General features: G+C 43.8%; 1 protein-coding gene across 3 annotated transcripts in view; it reads right to left on the bottom strand.

The window, feature by feature from the left end:
* LOC126535661 (nuclear exosome regulator NRDE2) overlaps window positions 1-13,348 on the bottom strand; it is a 331,490-nt gene extending 318,142 nt beyond the window's left edge. For all 3 annotated transcript variants that reach the window (XM_055073175.2, XM_055073176.2, XM_055073177.2), the window contains exons 1-2: window positions 13,046-13,348; window positions 8,699-8,759 (exon numbers count right to left, since the gene is read on the bottom strand). In XM_055073175.2, the coding sequence (XP_054929150.2) occupies window positions 8,699-8,759; window positions 13,046-13,193 (209 nt within the window). In that variant the 5' untranslated portion in view covers window positions 13,194-13,348. The remainder of the gene's footprint in view (window positions 1-8,698; window positions 8,760-13,045) is intronic.
* Window positions 13,349-20,048: the final 6,700 nt, after the last annotated feature.

The raw sequence follows: 20,048 nt of genomic DNA, 5'->3' as shown, positions 1-20,048 counted from the left end.
TTGTTTCGGTTTCAGTGTTTAGGTGGGCAACACTGTGTCCTTGTGCTTGTATATAATGGTGGAACGTCTATTAAAGAGTCAGTATGCAACAAGCAGCCACTGTGCTGGTCACGTCACTCCTCTACTACAATAGTGATGAGGATGGTGCCCATTCATATGTAATTCCCAAGAGATAACCAGCCACGTTTACCGGATGGCTTTTGACAGCACCACTCCACCGGATCCCTTCCTTCCGACACCGGGTCACCCCGTGCAGTTATGGTCGCGATGGCACGAAATGTTCGAGGTCTACCTGCTGGCATCCGGTGCTTCCAAGTTTTCCCCAGAGCGACACAAGGCTCTTACACTGTGTTTTCAACGTATTTTCAACACCCTCTCTGTTTTGCAGGCGGCAGAGAAGACAAAGAAAGAGAAAGAAACTGCGGCTATGCTGGATGCGTACAACTCCACAGTAGCGACACTGTCCAAGCACTTCAATACCACCTGCAACCTGGTCGTCAAACGTCACCGATTTCACCGCTGGTTTCAGTCCCCAGGCGAGTCTCTTCAAGAGTATTTGTCTGCACTTACAAAGCTCGCAGCAATGTGCTTATTTATATCGCAAGAAGAATGGATACGAGACCAGTTCGTTGCCGGCATGTCCTCACATCGTATTCGGGAATATCTTCGGTTGGAAGGATGTTTACTTTCGTTCAACACGGCAGTTCTTCTTGCTAGTCAAATTGAGCATGCAGCCATGGAAATGAAAGAATTTTCCATTTCTGTGCAACCAGTATTTGCACATACTTGCACACAAGGCAGTTCATCAGCGATGTCACTGCATTCGCAGCCACATGCTTCCCCTTTTGGTCAGTGTGATAAGCCGAACAAGACAGCTACGCATAGGAACCGCCCCCCATCTTGAGAGCGGCGTCCCCCGAATTTGCAGCAACACACAAATTCTTCTCACTACTTCATTTGTGCCTCTAGCTGGCACCACACTTCATGGCCACGTTGCCCAGCTAAAAGGAAAAAATTTTTCTTTTGTGGCCATATCGGGCATTTTCAAAATGTTTGTAACCAGTGACAGCTGCAAGCAGCTGACCACTAAGTTTCCGTTGATAGCTCATTGGAGGAGAAAAACGTCCAGATTCTTGTGGTTCAATGGCCTTTTACATCTGGAATTTAGATTGACATTCAAGTCAGGCAGGTCACTCTGCAACTGTTGGTCAATTCTGGCTCTTCCGCTTCCATTGTCTGGGAAGATGTTTGACCAGCATTTGCCTGATAGGTTCCTCATTCCCGTTCCTTGAGTTGTACTTCTGGATTATTCCAAGAGACCAATTTCGGTTCGAGGCTGCTTTTTTTTCTGAGCTCTCCTTCAAGAATCGCAGCGCATCACCTTTGTTTTATGTTGTCGAACAGGGCACTTCTCTCATTGGCTTGGACGGTATTAAGGCATCAAAGCTGTGCATAGAGTAGTCTCGACTACAGTGCTTTCAAACTAGCACGGTACCAATTGCCGAAATAGCTCTGACAGGTCCAGTCGACCCACCCACACAGCTGCCACCAGCGCTTCAGAAACAGTTCAGCTCGCTCTTCACAAATGAGCTAGGTCTTGCAAAAGGTTTTCTTCACAGAATTAAGACACGTGCAGGTATTCGGCCAGTAGCATCAAAACTTTACCACCTTCCTTTGATGTTACGACCACGCGTGTCTTCTGAGCTGCAGCACTTAGAAAGCTCGGACATCATTGAACGTACCAATGCGCCAGAATGGGTGTCCCCTATTGCTGTAATTTAGAAGAAAGATGGAAGTATTAGGCTTTGCCTAAATCTACATGAACCTAACAAGGCGGCCGTTCTGGACAGTTTTCCACTGCCACACATGGAAGAGCTTCTTTATGCTTTGGTGGGGGCAACATAGTTTTCGAAACTTGACTTAGCATATGCCTATCATCAGGTTCTGGGTCCTGACAGTGGGGATTTGACAACTTTGATCACACACAAACGTCTACACCATTTTTAACATGTTTGTTTTGGATTAGATTCATCTGTTGCATTCATCTGTTTATTACCCGCAGGCAAATGGACAGACCGAACGGTTTAACCGCACGTTCAAGACGTACATCCAGCTGGCGCATCTGGAACTGCATCTCCTGCGAAGTGCTGCACAAGACTGGGTGCACATCACACCCCACAACAGGAGTAGCCCCGGCGGTACTGCTTCATGGCAGGCTGCCAAGCACCAAGCTTGACATCCTCAGCTTATCGCCCGAGTCATTCGCAAAGACACCCAACCAGGAACTGGCCAGGTTACGGCAATATGTTAAGCACAGGCAACAGTACAGCAAAGCCTACACTGACAGAAGGCGAGCTGCAAAGCCGACAACGGTGGCAGTAGAAGATGTGGTACAGCTGAAGAAGCCATCGGTTTAATACAAGGATGACACTTCCTTCTCAAAGCCTAGAGAAGTCATTGGGCAACCAAGTCCAGCATCCTTCATCCTCGATGATGGCAGAAAGTGGAACGTGGCAAAGCTATGCAAAGTGCATGCTCACCGCACGGGCCACAAGGGCCTTGAGCAAGATGCTGCATGGCATGACCCACCAAATCATAAGAATCTTTTTGATGCTCCACTTTACACTGCAACCTCGCAGCCAGTGCCTGCCAAGGCAAGCATTCCCACAGTGCAACCTGTGCATAGGGCAGGGTGCGATCCCACTTCACCAACAAGGTCAGCCACAGAATGGTTTCCTGCATCAGAGACTGTGCCATGCCCTCCTGTGAACACTACAGAAGGGAACCACTTGTCATGCCCCCCTGGCCATCATATTCAGCCACACCAACACAGATGGCCACGGGCCAGATATATAGAGACAAGATGTGAATGTGTACCGATCTTTCCTTTCTTGCATATGATGTAATTTTTTATGCATATATATATTTCAATGTGTATTTCTTCATGTTTTTTTCGATGTTGTTGTCATGTACAAATGAAGCGCGATTAACCTACTAACGAACTAACACATTCACAAAAGAAAAGCGGGAGAGTAACTAGGCTGTATCATGTATATATTTTACCTGGTTTCGGCTTCAGTGTTTAGGTGGGCAACACTGCACCCCTGTGCTTATATACAATGGTGGAATGTCTATTACAGAACCCCTCACCAGGTCTGGCCATGTTGAGCCGACAAGTGCAAAGCATACAATGCACGCCAACGATCATGTTTGCAAAGAATTACATCGCTACGCATCACGGAAAGGTCTGAAATTTCAATCTGAACACCGTTTTCCCTTCTCCTCGAGGCCGCTGTGTTCCAAGCCAGACAGTGACGTACTCGCATACCTGCGCCTATGTAGTCGGGGCCACAGTGTGACGTCGCTCGTGGCGACACACGACTTCGAGAATTATTCAAGGCACCATCTGTTATTTGTGTTATCTGTTGCTTGAATTGATGAATTGAAGTTCGGAGAAATAATAAAACACACAAACAGAATGTCTGTGAATTTTCTGTTTTACTTCACACCAAAGCACGAGAGATGTACTTCTGCTTCGTCTGCTTGTTTCCACAGTCGTGCAGTCACATGCGCAGGTACCGCAACTATGCCATTTTCTACCGTATTCCAGCGCGTGATCATGTTCTTCGATCTGCTTGTTCTGCCTCAGTATTCGTGTAGCACTGAATTATACTGCTAGTCATGTGTCCTTGTGCACAGCGCGCAAAATCGTGCGCTGCACGAACGAGACAACAGCTCGCACGCGACGCTCCAGAAAAAAAAAAAGCAAGGAGAAAAGAAATGAATGTAATGTATGCGTCATGCGATCCTTGAAGTCCTGTATGAGAGAACGCAGGGAAGGAATTTCGCCTGCGGAGGCTAGACGGGGCGAGTGGAGAGAGCGTCTTGCTTGGCAGTGGAGCCTGCCTGCTGAAATCATGGGTTCGTGGCACTGAAGTATTTATATCTCGGCTATTAATGAGCCTATTTGAAAACTTTTTGCAGCAGAATGCTCCCTAGAGGACATGTAACAACTTGCAGCCTATGACCAAAATTTGCTATGGGGCCTGGTAAGGGGCCCTTTAAAAAGTCAGTATGCGGCAAGCAGCCGCTGTGCTGGTCACATCACTCCTCTACTATAGCGACCACAAACTATTCACGCCTTAGAGAGCGTGACAAAGCCATGTTCTAACAAATCTAGAATTGACATGTTGTCGGCTCCTTGAAAACTGTACACACATGCTGTTGGGTTTTTGTTAGTCTTTCATTCGCGACACTAAGATAAACTATAATTCATTTATGGTCCAAAATCCCATATTAAACTGCAACTTTATAGAAAAATGTTTTGCCAGGCAGAAACAGCAGATGAATAACGGATTCATGCTGGTCCTATATGCGTGTTGGGCTCTTCACTATTTGCACAAAGCTGTGATTTACCTTATCTCTAACATTAGGTCAGCGTGTGAGTGATGCAAGGGACCTGAAACTCGGCCACTTCAATCAACCAGGTAAATTGAAGTTTCCAATTAGCATGATTCTGCTTTACTTGCATTATTGACTGCACTTTAGTGAGTATCAATCTTTTGAAAGAAATCAACAGGACATAAACAACGCAAAAAACAATAGTACAATTGATGCAGGTGTAGGTGATATTGTTGATGAGCAAAATTAATGAATATCTATTACTGCGCTCGTGTCTTGTCTCATGCTTAGCAACATGGCCCATTGCACTCACTACATGATTGAGCTATGCTAATGTTGAAAAGCACAGGCAGTGAGCATTTGAACTTGCCCCGCACATGTTTATGTGTCACCTTCCAGAAACTATTAAACTTTCTTTCGCTCTCTCCGAGTAATGCTGACAAACAAGTATTTAGCACAGCGGCAGTCGTGCCATTGTCTGATATCAGGTCATTTTACTGACTCCTCCATACACTGAAAGTACACAATATGCCTTCAGGGAGCCAGTGAAGTGTGTCAAATGAGAAGATGCAAAGGAAGATACTTGAATAGTGGTCTTCAAAGCACAGCACTTCTCAGTTACAAAATGTGTTTTTTGGCACACAATGTATATGCATACCTGCCAACCTTAAAATTAAAGCAAATACCACAGTCAAAGCAAAAGAAGAACACTGAAATTTGGTGTAAAAAATACTAAATGTTTCTTCACTCAAGATGATAACTGTTTATTAAATATTGTAGACTTTGTCTTTCATAAGATTGCTGTGAAGAGGCACTAGATCTCCACCCTAGATAGTCACATCTTGAACGATGTACAGAGGTACAAATATTTGGGGTATTTATGAAATATTTATCTGATGGAGGGCAAAATTTAAGTTTCCAATATATTTTGTTTCTACAGAGTGGGCGGCAGTGCTACAGGTATAGGTTTGAAAGAACTGAGCAGGTTTGAAAAAAACCACTTGGAAAAACCTGCTTGGCCCTGGACTGGATCTTAAATCTATTTCTGTGATTATGACAATGGTAAACAAACTAAAGAAAAAAGAATTGAGCATGTCATGGTAAATTTGTAACCATATAAGCCACCACTAGTAGCTCGAGCACACAGTAGCTTCACCGTTGTCCAGCCACTATGTGCTTTGAAACATGCTCAATAAAGGGAGCCATTTTCTGCTATGTGAAACAGCAAAGGCAGAGAGAATTCAAATTACCCCCTCACGTGTTTATCTGTCACTCAATCAATAATGGATTGACAGAAAAATCAAAGTTTTTTACATACCAAAGCTATGCCTAGGCAACAGTGAAGGATCCTAGGTTAGTTCTGACCACACAGGGTCCCTTTATGAGCATCTGAATATCAGCACTTGGCTGTTTTTACACTTTCATGGTAGCCAATGCAGACTAAGAGTTAGGCACAAAAGCCTGATATGGCCATGATGGTCATTCATTCATTCCACAACAGCAAAAGAAGCAGATACTCAACTGTGTTGCACTCTCCTGTGCAACCAAGGGGGAAGGGGGGTCCACCTAGTAGACATGTCTATTTCGTCTGCTGCTGCTGCAGTGTTGATTCATTGGCTCGGAGCGCCTGTCTCCTTGTCAGCCAATCAGAACTTCAGCAGCAGACGAAATGAACACATCCACTAGGTGGACACTTAACAGAATACCCCCCCACCCAGGGTTGTTGTAATTAAGGATTCCATTGACTTGATTCTATTCCTTTTTTGTCATCCACCAGCATGCTTGACTGGCTTACTGTGGCGATAATGTATGCAAGGTACCACTAAAACCACTGACAAAGTGCGGAAAGGAAAAGAATTGCAATATGTATCCCCACATAAAGTGTCTACCTGCTTTTGAATTATCGCTACTTAATAAGTAATTTTGTCATAACCGACTGCAGTAAACTTATTAAAAGGTACTTCACTTCTATGTTATGTTCTTGCCCTTTTTTGCTGCCTTGTCTATGTATTAATTTTAGCCATGTATAAATTACTGGGTTGCATTGTGTTCTGTTGCCCCACAGCCTCCGCTTGATGTACAGGGGTGAGAACGTAGTCAAGTGGATAGTTGATCTTATTTTCACCCCCTCTATCAAGATTGTACAGATGCGAATGCATCATTATTATTATTAAGTGAATCATTACATCATACCAGTCCAGAATGTGGCAGCACGAATTGGCTCAGCATGAGAAGCACAGACAATCGGAGAAGTGGTACAAACACGACAGATAACCTTGTCTATTTTCATCTTGGCCGAATGAAATTTACTTTGCGGGAGGACACACCAGACGGAATGAGAAGGTGCAAACTGGTGAATGAAACTTTGCAAGTCGAATGAGCTTCTGAAGCTAGCATGATTCTTTGCTCTACTTAACCTTGTCTCATCATCTGCACTGTTTGGCCTGCACAGGAGTTTTAAGCCCAGCTTAAGCTGCCGTGAGCGACTGGTTCACTGCGGTCAACGCCGCTACATCTGGTGGGTGCCTAGCTCTTCATTCCTACAGCCACTCTACAGGCCTGAGGCTTCAAATGAATATGCAGAATGAAAAATGAGAGCAAGTACATTTTTGTTATTGTTTTAGCTGCCATGAGACTGATAACATTTTAATGCACCTATTGTGCAGTTTTTCTGTTTCTGCACAGACTGGGAGCACTGATATTACTGTATTTATTATTTCCATTAACTACAGCAGTTTGTTCTAAAAAGGACATACGAAGCTAGGAAATGAAGGGCCATGGGCATCACGACTGTCTCACTCGTCAATGAACACCTAAACTGTCCCGCAGCCATGAGAAAGATGCAGGTGAAGTGAAAAGACAGGGCATGGGAAAGTTACGATAAAAAGACGTAGACAGAATAGCGAAAAAGAAGTGAAAAGTGGAAATACCTAGAAGTACATGATTATACATGAAATACAATGAGGATACATAAAATACATTACAAGAGAAAGAAATGTATGTGCAACAGCGATTGACAGTACAGGGCTGTGCACTGTGTCAGTCAGCCGCACAGTGTTGTGCCATTAACTACAGTGTAATTATTCTTTTTTTGTACATGTGTGAGCTGAATGTATGGACAATCAAAATTTTTTTTACTTCAAAGGTATGCTGTGTGCAAAACCTAAGTTTCCTCAAGACAAACTTTTGCACAGGTCTGCGCTTCCCATCCCTCTTGTGATGCTCAATGAATTATCATTTGATTTGATTTCAATTGCTTTTCCACTCTTGCTGAATTCAAAGCAAGAATTCCAATGCAAACAAGATAAAAATGGCTAGATTGCATTGCCTTGTTTTCAGTGTTGCCCAGTTTCATATCAGTCCTCAATTCAGGCTCCAAAATGTACATTTAGGATTAAGGTGTGCTTAGAAACCAGCTATAAAACAAGTGCACTTGGCAATCCCAAGCATAACTGGTGCTCGAGTTCACACATGAATGTATGCTGATGATACCCAATGCACCTTATTTTATGAGAACTGATCATGCAGGCCATGTCTCAGCTAGGCGTCTGCCTCTGATATGGATGTACACTTGTTTTAGAGAACAGCTCTTAGGCGGCCATTTTTGCAGCGAGCGTCAGCGTAACCAAAGCGAACGAGCACAGCGAAAAGTGAGTGAGAATGCGGAGCAAAACGGGGGATGAAAGACGCAAGAAGTGGAGGAGGAGGGTGCAGCGGAACAATGAGGTGGAACGTGGAGGAGGGTATGGTGAAAGGGTGAGAAGTGTAGTGTAGTGACAATGGCTACGAGAAGGCGCCAGAGTAGTGTGCATCATCTGGGAGGTCCGTCGGCAGCGGCTGCTGTGAATCGCGCCCACGCGTCACCCATGCGCTGGCTCTCGCAATGTTACTGTTACATGTTACTGAAAAAAAAGTTACCGATTAAAATAACAATACCTTCAATAAAAAGTGTAATTGATTGCAAGTTACCAATTATTGCCCCAGGAAAGTAATCTACCAGGCTTGTACACGTTACAGAAGAAAAGTAACCGATTACAATTACAATCACTTCATTCAAAAATGTAATTGATTACAAGTTACCAAATATTGCCCCAGGAAAGTAATCGAGCAATTACTAAAATATTGGAGTGGTGCCACCTGTTGCAGACTACAGTAGCTCTTGTTGTTGAAACTGCCGATTCACAAAAGTATCTGGAAGTTACCAGGTCATTCACAGAAGTGGTTGGGCTGCAGTAACTTGACTAGGGCATTCAGGTAATACATAAACTTGCTTCAGAGAGACCCCATCACAACTCACCTGAGCAGGTCCTGAAGGGCAGGATCATAGCTAGCATTGCAGAGCCAATCCGGTAGTGCACCTGATGAAAAACAAAGCACATCAGTCACACACACAGCTCTCTGGCTTGTTGGCGTCCAAATCGAGCACAGCATACTCCTTCAAAGTGCTTGCTCCCTTAAGGATTGAATCTGGGCTAGTTTGTTGATCCATCATGGAGCTTGCATGGCATGATTATAAGAAAAAGCTAACCAAATTATCCTTAAAGAGATTATAAAGAGAAGAGCCAAGTTGAGCTAAATTACCTTCCTAGAAGACCAAAAAGACCCCTGTCACCCTGAGAGATGGCTTGACAGGCCAAAAAAAAGACACGAAAGACCGGGGGGGAGGGGGGGATAATGGTTTGTCGGTAAAGGTGGAGTACATTGTACATTCTAAAGGGGCCATAGCCTGGACATGGCAAGTTTTAGGAACTCTTACTGAGCCGCAATGAGCCCAAATATGTAAAAAAACACCCTGATATCCATGATGCTGAACTGACATTTCGGTCCAAACTTCAAAAAATTATACCTTGGCTTTCATTTTCCCTGGCTGAGAGCACATGCAAATTCTTTTAAGGGTTCTATAGGCAGCAATCTCACTGTACATTGTGGCAAGTCCAAGTGTCATCCTGATCTAAACAAGAGCCAGATTGAGTGAAAATAGTGCAAGCAGAGCACACGGCAAATATCTGAAGCCCATTTGATGCACAAAGAAGGAGGCCTTAGCACCAGCACGATGTCACTGCTCTAGCACGAAAAGGAGATATTGTATATATCACGATAGGTCTGACCTATGTTTCCAACTTCCCCTTTTCATTTCTTTGTTTTTTTTTTTAGAATTCATAAAGTTCAATTCAAGAAGCAATGAACTCATATGGCTGCTAGTCAACACAATGTGTGTGTCACTCTTTTCTGTGTACTTCGTCCGAATGCTAGTCCTCTAGAATTTTGGCATTGAAGAGTTGATACAGAAGTTGCCCAATGAAAAACCACTACGAAAGGAGAGTTACTAATTGACTGCTTGTGTAAATGCTATGGTGCAACTGTTTACATGTCTGCTCTCATATCACATGTAAAATAAATATAGGAAGGTTGCCAATTGTTCATACCTGAACTGGTCTGTACATGCCACTATTTTAGTATGTTTTCTTTAACTGTATCTTGTTATTCTGTTTTTCTAATAATGAATAGACTATATGTTAAACTGCATTGTTATCTAGTATTATAAAGCTAGTACTAAAGCAGGCTAAATACAACTTATTGATTGCTCATGTGACTGCTACTTGGTATTGAGCACATGTCAGTGCTTTTCATGTTCCGTAACGCTCAATTATGTGAACATCCTTCATTTTCACATGTCATGCATGCCTGCACACTGAACATGCTGTGTTCGTCAATATAACAGTGGGATTCATCATGCAACATGCTGGCCTGTAATTTGTGGTACACAAGAATCACTCGCACATCAAATAAAATTCAAGCTACAAGTAGATGCTGCACGCTTCTCATTCTTGTCATCCATCTATGTTCTACTAGAGTTACCCTCAAAGCTGTGCACCAATTTGTTCAGTTCTTTTTTATGTCATAATCTGGTCTCTAAGGCAGAGATGATCAGTAGCAAAATTGTTGTTAGAACAATTTATATGCAACATGAAAATGTTTCTGCTTTACAGTATCTGTTTGTGGACTAATAAGCTTATCTTCACTATAAGGGTATCTTGTGGCTTGAAATGAGGGTTCAGAATAATTGCCTATTCGATGAAGCTAGAGACATAGCATTAATAAAGTAGCCTGATCACGAGTGGTTAACTTATTGTGGTCTTACTGTTACTGCGGCTAAGAATGTGCTAGCTGCTTCTCTTTCTTCTTCTCATCCTGATGTCTACTCTACACAGCATTTTCCTCCTCTGAACATTCATGTAATAATATATGAAGAAAGCTAAAGTAGTTGGCCATTTGTGTAAAACTGCAAAGTTATGGTGAAAACAGGCGACATCCAAGTTTTTGGCCTAAGCTGGGAAACAATATGCTGCACGATCATGTTCAGCAATTTCATTAAAGCTGTAAGCCATTAACACCTGCAATACTCATGGAAGAAGTGCTCCCCATTTCCACATCCTTCCACATAAGAATATTACTAATAGTTTGCTTAAAAAAATATGGGGTTTTACGTGCCAAAACCACTTTTTGATTATGAGGCACGCCGAAGTGGAGGACTCCGGAAATTTTGACCACCTGGGGTTCTTTAACGTGCACCTAAATCTAAGTACACGGGTGTTTTCGCATTTCGCCTCGATCGAAATGCGGCCGCCGTGGCCGGAATAGTTTGGTTGTTGCACAACAAATATGGTATGCTCACAAGCTTTTTGGCATAATGCACATTCCAACGTAAGAAGCGTAGTGGAGCCTGTTGGTAGGTCATTTGGAATAAAGGAAAACAGCTCTGTCGACACAGGATGCAAACAGCATGAAGAGTACAGTCATTTGAGTGTTGAAATACCAAACCGGGTGCACAAGTGTCTAGGGTGAACTGCCTGCTGAATTCTGCAAGGTGGCTGTTAGCGCTTTGAATAAAATGTAAAGTGCCATTACCAATTAAGGACGTCAGTTTACTCTTGCAGTCATTTTAAAACTTTAGTGACAGGAACTAATAAACATGTTTCTTTAGCTCTAGAGCTTGTCAAAAGTGAATCACCTAGTGCCGTGACATTGCTCCTGCGGCCTTTCGCATTCATCGTTTCATTTCATATTAGCCACATTCATTGAACAATGCACAGGCAGAGTTCTGACTGGTGTAGTAGAAGCCTGTTGCCAAATTTGCGGGTCAATCTTGCCAGACTACCTACCAAATATGAGAGGGAAAAACACCATCAAATGTAGCAAATGCAACAACACCGTTTCCGAAGCACACAGTGTTATGAGATCAGGAGTATAACGCGGGCACTTTCCCAGCTCCCGATAGTACCGTAAAGTTGCTATAATCCGCGCGCTTTCTAATCACTTGCTGGTTGCGGGCCCTGTTCTCCGACGGTAGGAAGCGCTTTCTATCGCTGCCCACACTGTGCCTGGTCTGCACGGGATGAGGCTTTCGCTGGATCTGAAAGTGAGATGCGTTGCGCAACACTCAGGGCGCATTCTATAGCTATGTGCGATCGCTGCAATGGTATAAAATGGTTGCACTGCCTTGCTTTGCATAGGCAATATTCTGGGGCTTATGATCGCAATACAGACTTTTCTGAAACTGAGACGCATTGCATAACACTTAGGGTGCGTTCTACAGCTGCGCACGATCGCTGCAACGGGGCAAAGTGTTTGCTGTGCCTTTCTCTGCGTAGCGAATTTTTCTGAAACGCGACGCAAAAACCCCCGGGGCTTTTCTCGCTACGCACCCGGTGTCTGCCGCAAGTGCGTAGCGCACCAGCGCGGATCTATTGCTACGTGCAAGTTATTCTTACCTGCACAATACATATGCTTCTTCTTGTCTGTCACCATGCAAAGCAAGATAATGCAACCGTTTCGTACCGTTGAAGCTATCGCGCGCAGCGATAGAAAGCACCCCGAGTGTTATGCATTGCGTCTCAGTTTCAGAAAAGACTGTATTGCGAGCAGCATAAGCCCCAGGAGATTGCCTATGCAAAGCAAGGCAATGCAACCATTTTCTACCGTTGCAGCGATCGCACATAACTATAGAACGCGTCCCGAGTGTTATGCAACGCGTCTCGCTTTCAGATCCAGCGAAAGCCTTATCCCGGGCGAACCAGGCACAGCGTGCGCAGCGAAAGAAAACGCTTCGTACCGTCGGAGAACAGAGCCCGCAACAGCAAGCGATTCGAAAGCGCGCGGGTTATGCAGCAACTTTACGGTACTATCGGGAGCTGGAAGAGTGCACGCGCGTTATACTCCTGATCTGGTAACCTTGTGCGCTTCGGAAACGGCGTCATTGCATTCACGGTTGCATTCGCTACATTTGACGGTGTTTTTCCTCGTCAAATTTGGCAGGCAGTCTGGCAAACTTCTACCACACCAGTCAGAACTCTGCCGCACACTCCACACAATAGGTACGCTGTCCCAAGGATGATGAGGCAACAACCATGAACACGTGAAATGGCAGCTCAGAGTCGTTGCGATCGGGCTGATTTATAGAAATCTTAGCCACAGGCAGCGAAAAAACAATGGATTACAGTGACAGGCACCCGATTCCAATGCTGTTTTGCACAACCTGAGGTGCACAACCTGAGGCCAAAGCTAAAGGGAATCAAACGAGAACATGAGATGAGTCAAAACGCCACGCATGTGACAATTCAGAACACAAAATATTGGCACCAACTTTCTGAAGGCGCTGACTGGTCCGACCTGTCCTGCGTTAGTGGTGATGACGAACTGAAACTTGGAAACAACACCGCCCTGGAGTCGCTCTCCGATGTTGCTGCTTTAGTAGTTGCATACGCCGGAAAGAGGGAAGGACCCTGCGCCATTTCACATACCTTATTCGCTTTGCGCAAGGCAGTTACGAACAAAATACACTGCTCGTTAGTAAAATGCCACAGGAGACGAATACGTAACGTAACCGCGACCTCCAACTTCACTCAAACTCGTTTTCAGATATCTTTGAGCGCGGCGCCATGATGAACGCTGGTGCGCTTAGAGTTTACCTACGCAGTGTTGCCAGGTCGGACAACGCGGCGTAGCCCAAAGCTAGAGAAACTGCAGCCCAAATGTAGCCAAACATGAAAAAGAGCAAAACAAATTTGTAGCCAAGTATAGCTATTATTATTTTCAGTTTTATCTTTATATAAATTTTTACATTATACCACGGTAATCTCTTTTTGTACAACCCGTCGTAAAAAAATGCCCGTGATGCCGTGACGGTCGACGCTTTCAATTTGCAACAGCTACATGATGCTTGCACAAAAAAAAATTTCATTATGGGGTTTTACGTGCCAAAACCACTTTCTGATTATGAGGCACGCCGTAGTGGAGGACTCCGGAAATTTGGACCACCTGGGGTGCTTTAACTTGCACCTAAATCTAAGTACACGGGTGTTTTCGCATTGGCCGGTGCTGGGTGCACGCGCGTGGCAGCAGACAACCACCAAGTGGAGTCCGCTACTGCCACGCATGATTACGTCACAAAAAGAAATCTTAATAAAAAATACATGAAATGCTAACGTTATCGTTTTTTTTTGGTAAATTCACTACGCCTAAATAAATAAAGCATTTATTTTATGCTGCGTTTTAAAATCGAAAATGACTGTGGGCGCCTACACACGCGTGCACGCAGCGGGAGGACCGTTGTGTGTGATTCCTTGTGGCCATGTAGTGTGTACTGTAGTACTGGATCACTGTGTAATATCGGCGAGTACGAATAACGTTGTCGTTACGAAGCTACAGAAGCTTCGAACGAACTGTGCTGCATCCACGAAACAGCACGACATGTCGCCTCATTTGGACTGTCGGTTTCGAAGAGTCGTGGTAACACAGCGCCGACTGCATATGGTGCCGACACGGATAATGCATATTGCAGGGTGTGTCATATGCAGCGATTCTTTAAGTTGTGTGTACGCCTTCTGGCAAAGCCGGATGCCTGTTTGGCCTTGGTTTCACGTCGACACACTGCTCACGAGCTCGAAAACGCAGAAGTGGTGCGCGTCGGCATTGACGTCGATGGAGGGTGCATACACATTTCCAAATCGCTTTGCAAAGTAAGGGCGCCTTTTGTCGATGAGCAAAGTGCATTCAAACATTTCGCGTCGCCTTGCGCACGCAGAAGCCTAGTAACGAAAGCGTGGACGTGAAACGCGAATCTAACAGAAGGGCCTGTTCCCGCCTGAAGGCAATGTCAGCAAGTGTCCGTGACGAGTGTCAAGTGACTCACACGAGGCTGGGCGTTGAACAGTGTGTGGAGTGCCGCTGCTTCAGACTGGCCAGGGCCCAACCCGCTTTCCTGAACCATTTGAAATGCCCAGTGTATTAGTTGCTATAGATTGTGGTGCAGTGAGACAGCCATTCCATAGCAGCCATGAAAATTACCTGTGGAAGTAATAGTAATGCGATATGCTTTCGTGGTGATTGTCATTATGTATCACATGCATCGAAGTGCGATCATTTACACCCTGTGCACGTGTTTAGATAAATGCTTTATTTTCTGAAGATACGGTACAGCACCTGGATCTTGAGTGGATCTTTCACTGTACAGGCTATACCAAAACCTCTCTACCTTTGTGTGCTTCATTTTTTGCCAACTGTCTTTGCTCTACAAAGAAGGCCAAGTTTCTCTTGTGCGACTTGCAATCAACAGGGGTCAAACACATGTGGTAGAGCATTAGTGGTACAATATTCAATTGGGGGCCATTGTACGTGCACCCCTAGGGAATCATTTGCTGTGGCAAATACTAACGTAGTGGCATTTCTTTTTTAAATTTGTATGCCTTAATAATGTTGTTAAAATATAGAAGTATGTCTGCAAATTTAATAACTTTTGAGATCCTGACGTAATTCCTAATGCTTGTTGGTACATTATATTATTCCCAACAGACTCCTCAGTATCGCTTTTATTTCTCAGCATTCTCCCACAACAGGTATAGTTCTTTCATCTTTGAAACAAACGAAAGTCCTCCCGCTTTTCAAATCTGGTGACTAAGGCATTTGTAGCTATATATAGATTGATCTCCTTAGCCCCTTATTCAAGTAAAATGTTAGAATACATAGTTTATAAGCATATTGTTGAATTCATTGAATCGCATAATGCCCATGTAAGTTCTAACATGGCTTTTTGCATGGATTTAGTACCATGTCGCAGTCAACTCACGACGTCACTCATGCTTGTGTTTTCTAGCAATGTCAATCATGATTAATAGCTTGCACTTCATTTGCTTGCTTTTTTTCACATTGCATGGTGTGTGCATATTGTTCTTGTATGTATACCTGAATAAAAAATTCAGTTGCAAGTCAGTGCTCCTGTTGCGTTTTCACTGTCCTTCATACTTTGTGCACTGTTTCTACTCTTCCAAAAACACACTAACTCGTCCAGCTCTCAGTATGGAAGTTTAAAGTCAGCTGTTAAAATGAGAATCCAATAAACATGGAAACTGTCTGTAGGACAATATCAATGATTTTACTGTTTGCAACATGCAGTTTGTACATGTTGGTACAAGAAGATTTCAAAGAGATATACAGACTGTTACAGTGTGCAAGGTTGAATGGTCCCGTCCCTGCCATGAATACTGCAATATCATCATAAGTGTGCACAGGTCTTGCACTGCAAGCCAGGGACTTGCTCCAGGGCCTTCTTATTCTATTAAGTGTCAGCTGCTTGCATTCATAACGTGGTTGGCAAATTGCTTACCTATTTCCCATCTAAGTTCCCTGCATTTCATTCTGCTCTATTTATCAAATTATTTTCAGCACCTTTCTTTCAATGACATTAAGGGTTACATTCATTTTGTGTCAAGGTGTTTTCTAATGCACCAAGATTAAAGATTCTGACAAGTTTTCAAAGCTGACGCAATGGCAAAAATATGCTCAGCCATAAAGTGTACTTATTGAGACACCAGGCACCTCTTCCCACAAAACATCAATCAATTCTATTTTTAGATAAAAGCACATCAGTTTCTTACTTGTCAAGCTACATCTCTAGGCGCCACATGGTCTTTCCAAAAAGAAGGTTGCACAAGCATTTAAATGCACTGTTTAAAAGTTTACTGTTAAGACCTGTGTTTCCTTCATTTCAGTTGCAATATGTGAAGTAGGTAGCAAGAGTGTTTAGCTTTAGTGCATCTGCTGTTGACAGAGCTAAGCTGACATGAAGGTGAAAGGGCATCCCTACATATATCAACCCAACGTAAAGGTATGGCTTGATAAAGACATGTTGTGCTGGAAAGGTGAATTAAAGATCACAGGATTCTCTGGTAATGTAGCACACACAATACACCTGGGATACAATATGCAGATTACTTTGCAATTACTCATTTGCTTTCTTGGTGTTGCATGGCAGGAAAGAAAGCTACAGCGTTATAAGCATGCATGCTATAGTGTTATTTATCTTCATAACATCATAAAAAATATTGCAATTCATTGCTCCACCAAAGGCACCATCAGCCAGCTAAGCCATTCTTGAAATAGAGCTTCTCAGCCTGGTCTCTACATATTTTAGCTTTGAGAATGTCTTTTCACACAAACTTGTCACAGGAACTCTGGAAAGGAGGTCAAGAACGCAACATAAACCTCTGGAAACTGATTTGTCCAACCCAGTATCATTTTACGGTCCTTTCTTGATGCCAGTTTGTGACTTAAGAAGCTGCACCTTAGCATGCAAGGTGTCGAATTATACATATTTCAGAGGAGTTAGACTTGAAAAGCCATTTTATTATCCCCCACATTAAGGTCCAAAAGGCTCTACATGAAAACTATGAGATAAGCTTGCGTAAATCCCATGCAATGTGGGAATTGATGTTATGTGAAGTATTTTACAGGTAGTTGGCTATGCCAAGGTGAGGTGTTGCTATCGGTCATTCCGAAATGAACATTCGTGTGAAACTTGCTTTTCAATCTCAAACGGAGGCGACCAACAACGGGTGGGTGTGCTACTGCTGAGACACCTGGATCTTTTCATGTGAGCCATCTCGTTCCAACGCAGGTAGCGTGAAAGTTGCATGACAAAGCTGGAATGACGACAATGCAACGAACACGATGGCATCACAAACACAACACATCCACACATCTAGATAGTGGCACAGCTAATATACAACTTGGGCTATTGGGTTGGCATAAAGAAATGTAAGAGTAACAACCCCATTATTGAAATCTTTCAATACAAACTATAACAAAAAATTTAGTGCTTTGTCGCACCTATAAAACTAAATCAAAAGATCGTACACTAGCATAAGCAAATACACAATAAAAAGTCCATTACAGCAAAAGCAATATTGTATTACTTATGCGACTTTATTTTATCGATGAGGCCATGAAAGTAGAAATGCCAGGTGATAACACTTTGCCAAAGCACAAGCAAATGTCTCGTTTAGTCCACTTTCTTTTTGGTGGACTTCAATTTGCTGGTCATTGATGCTTGTACATGTTGACATACCTCCTGCCAGTCATGGCAAAAGCTGATATTTTATGGCATGCAGTTTTTCAACTCCAAGCCCAGCTGCTGCTCTTTTTTTAGCATAGCTTCCTTCAGTTACAGCAATAATATAAAGTTATTATGTTTTGGGCCAATGTAGAGATATTTCTGTACTCTTGCATGTCATCCTATCTTTTTACTTCTCCCATTTCTGCCCAAAATGATGCAGTTGATTCGATTTCCAAGGTTGCTTTTGCATTGCTTGTAATTAAGCTAGGAAGGCAGCATTCTCCACTCTTTTTCTGTCCTTGCTGGATTAAGCAACAAGCGAGAATACTAGTTGTGTAGTTATGCAAATTGCTTATCAATTATATATACCGTAAGTTATGCAGGATTATTAATCTTCTTTATTCATCATTGTTGGACACATTGTCTTGCGATTTCTGTACAGCCATAAACACAGCTCTCTGTATTGGTAGTATCACCGGCCCCGCACACTCTCAAGTATGGTGGCTAGAAGGGGGAGGTGACGCCAGCGCCGGCATATCCGCCGAGAAAGCGCGATCCTCTCGTTCATGCGCTGCCGCAAAGGCCGCGGTGGCGCTGCGGTCAGCTTGGTGATGCAGTCACGCGGTTGCGCGCGTGTGCACCTTCCCGCGGTGTCGGGCCGGCGCGACAGCGTTCCTGTTTCTTCGCGGCTGCCAAAGTGTTCTCTCGTTTATGGCAATGTGTGTTTCGCTGTCGACATGTTAATGTGAGTGCCGGACTTCGCTGAACAGACGAATTTCAACGCAAAAAACGCGAGGCAGCGTCACTGCTTCGCCCCTGGCTGCACGTCCGGCTATGTGTCGTCGAGGCAGCAGGGAGGGTGCTCTAAACTTAGGAGGGTGCTCTAAGTTGCATATTTCTTCAAGGTAGAACGTCTTTATTTTTTATTTAGTGGAAAGTGATATCCTTGCCTCCCCATTTCTTAGTGGGTGGTGTTTAATGTTTTTCTTTCAAATTACACAGAAGCATGTGTAAATGTGATATCTTGTATTTTGAATTACCCTGAATGTATGATGTGCAGTGCTTTGCTATTACTACGATGTGCAATAAACTTTTGCTATGCTTTGTATTACCTGCTCTGAACCCCATTCGCATTTTTCAGGAGTAAGCTGACGCTTCATATTACTGAAACTTAAGGAGTTTTGGAAGGCACCGGCCAAAGAACAGCCAACCTTTCTTTCTCTCATTTAATACCCCTTTTAATTTCCTCTTTACATATTTCTTTATGCCCTGAGGCAATAAACAACGTTATTAAAAAGATGCAATCGCACGGACCCGAAACATATTTCAATCCTAATTCTTTTGGTCTGTGTCTCCTGCTGTCGTCATGCACTATCTTGACCACACGGGACTCATTCGGACCCTTCAATTCCTGAAACTGAAAGGATTCGCGAGTAACGCTTTAGATACGCCGATGTGTTACGCAGCAGATGTATTGCAGAGGCAACCACTCGATTTTAATGGTTTTGTTTGTGGGGTATCACGTACCAAAGTGACTCAGGCTATGAGAGATGCCGTAATGGAGGCATGAAGGACTCGGGAAATTTCGACCACCTGGGGTTCTTTGACGTGTACCAACATCGCACAGCAAACGGGCGCCTTGTTTTTCGCCTCCATCGAAAAGCGGCCAGCGCAGCCGGGATGCCATCCCTCATCCTTGGGCACAACAATCTGGCGCCCTAACACTGCACCACCACGGCGTAAAATTGCATTCTGTCAGCCGTAATCACGTTCGACTAGCGTTTAATGAGCTACACCATTGCTTGCAACAACATCACTGAAAGGCTGACGCGTTGCGTGCACGGCAGGCCTGCGTCCTTGCGTATGCGTATGCATCGCATTACGGCCAACAGCGCCACCTACGCCCGGCTTGAAATGGAGGAGCGGCTTCCATCCGCCGTTGGCGTCACCTCTCCCTTCTAGCCACCATATCTCAAGTTCAACAAATGGCCACAGAGGGCGAAAAATCAATCGAAGCGCGTTTCAGCGTAAGCGCGCAAGTGGAGCTACTGTAATTTGGCCGAATAGTTTAGTTTGTGCTTTATCTGCTAGGGGCGCTGAACATGCTGAATTTTGCTGAATGCTGAACAGCTGGAAACAGAGTAAAATGAATTTGATTTATAAAGGAAAAGGTGATAAGAAGAACATAAAATCTTTCCGACCAATTACGATAACATCAGTTTTATATAGGCTGGCGATGCAGGCGGTGAAATTAAAA

Source organism: Dermacentor andersoni, chromosome 7 (assembly GCF_023375885.2).
Source record: "Dermacentor andersoni chromosome 7, qqDerAnde1_hic_scaffold, whole genome shotgun sequence".
Lineage (NCBI taxonomy): Eukaryota > Metazoa > Arthropoda > Arachnida > Ixodida > Ixodidae > Dermacentor > Dermacentor andersoni.
This window is presented reverse-complemented; position numbering and strand designations above follow the sequence as displayed.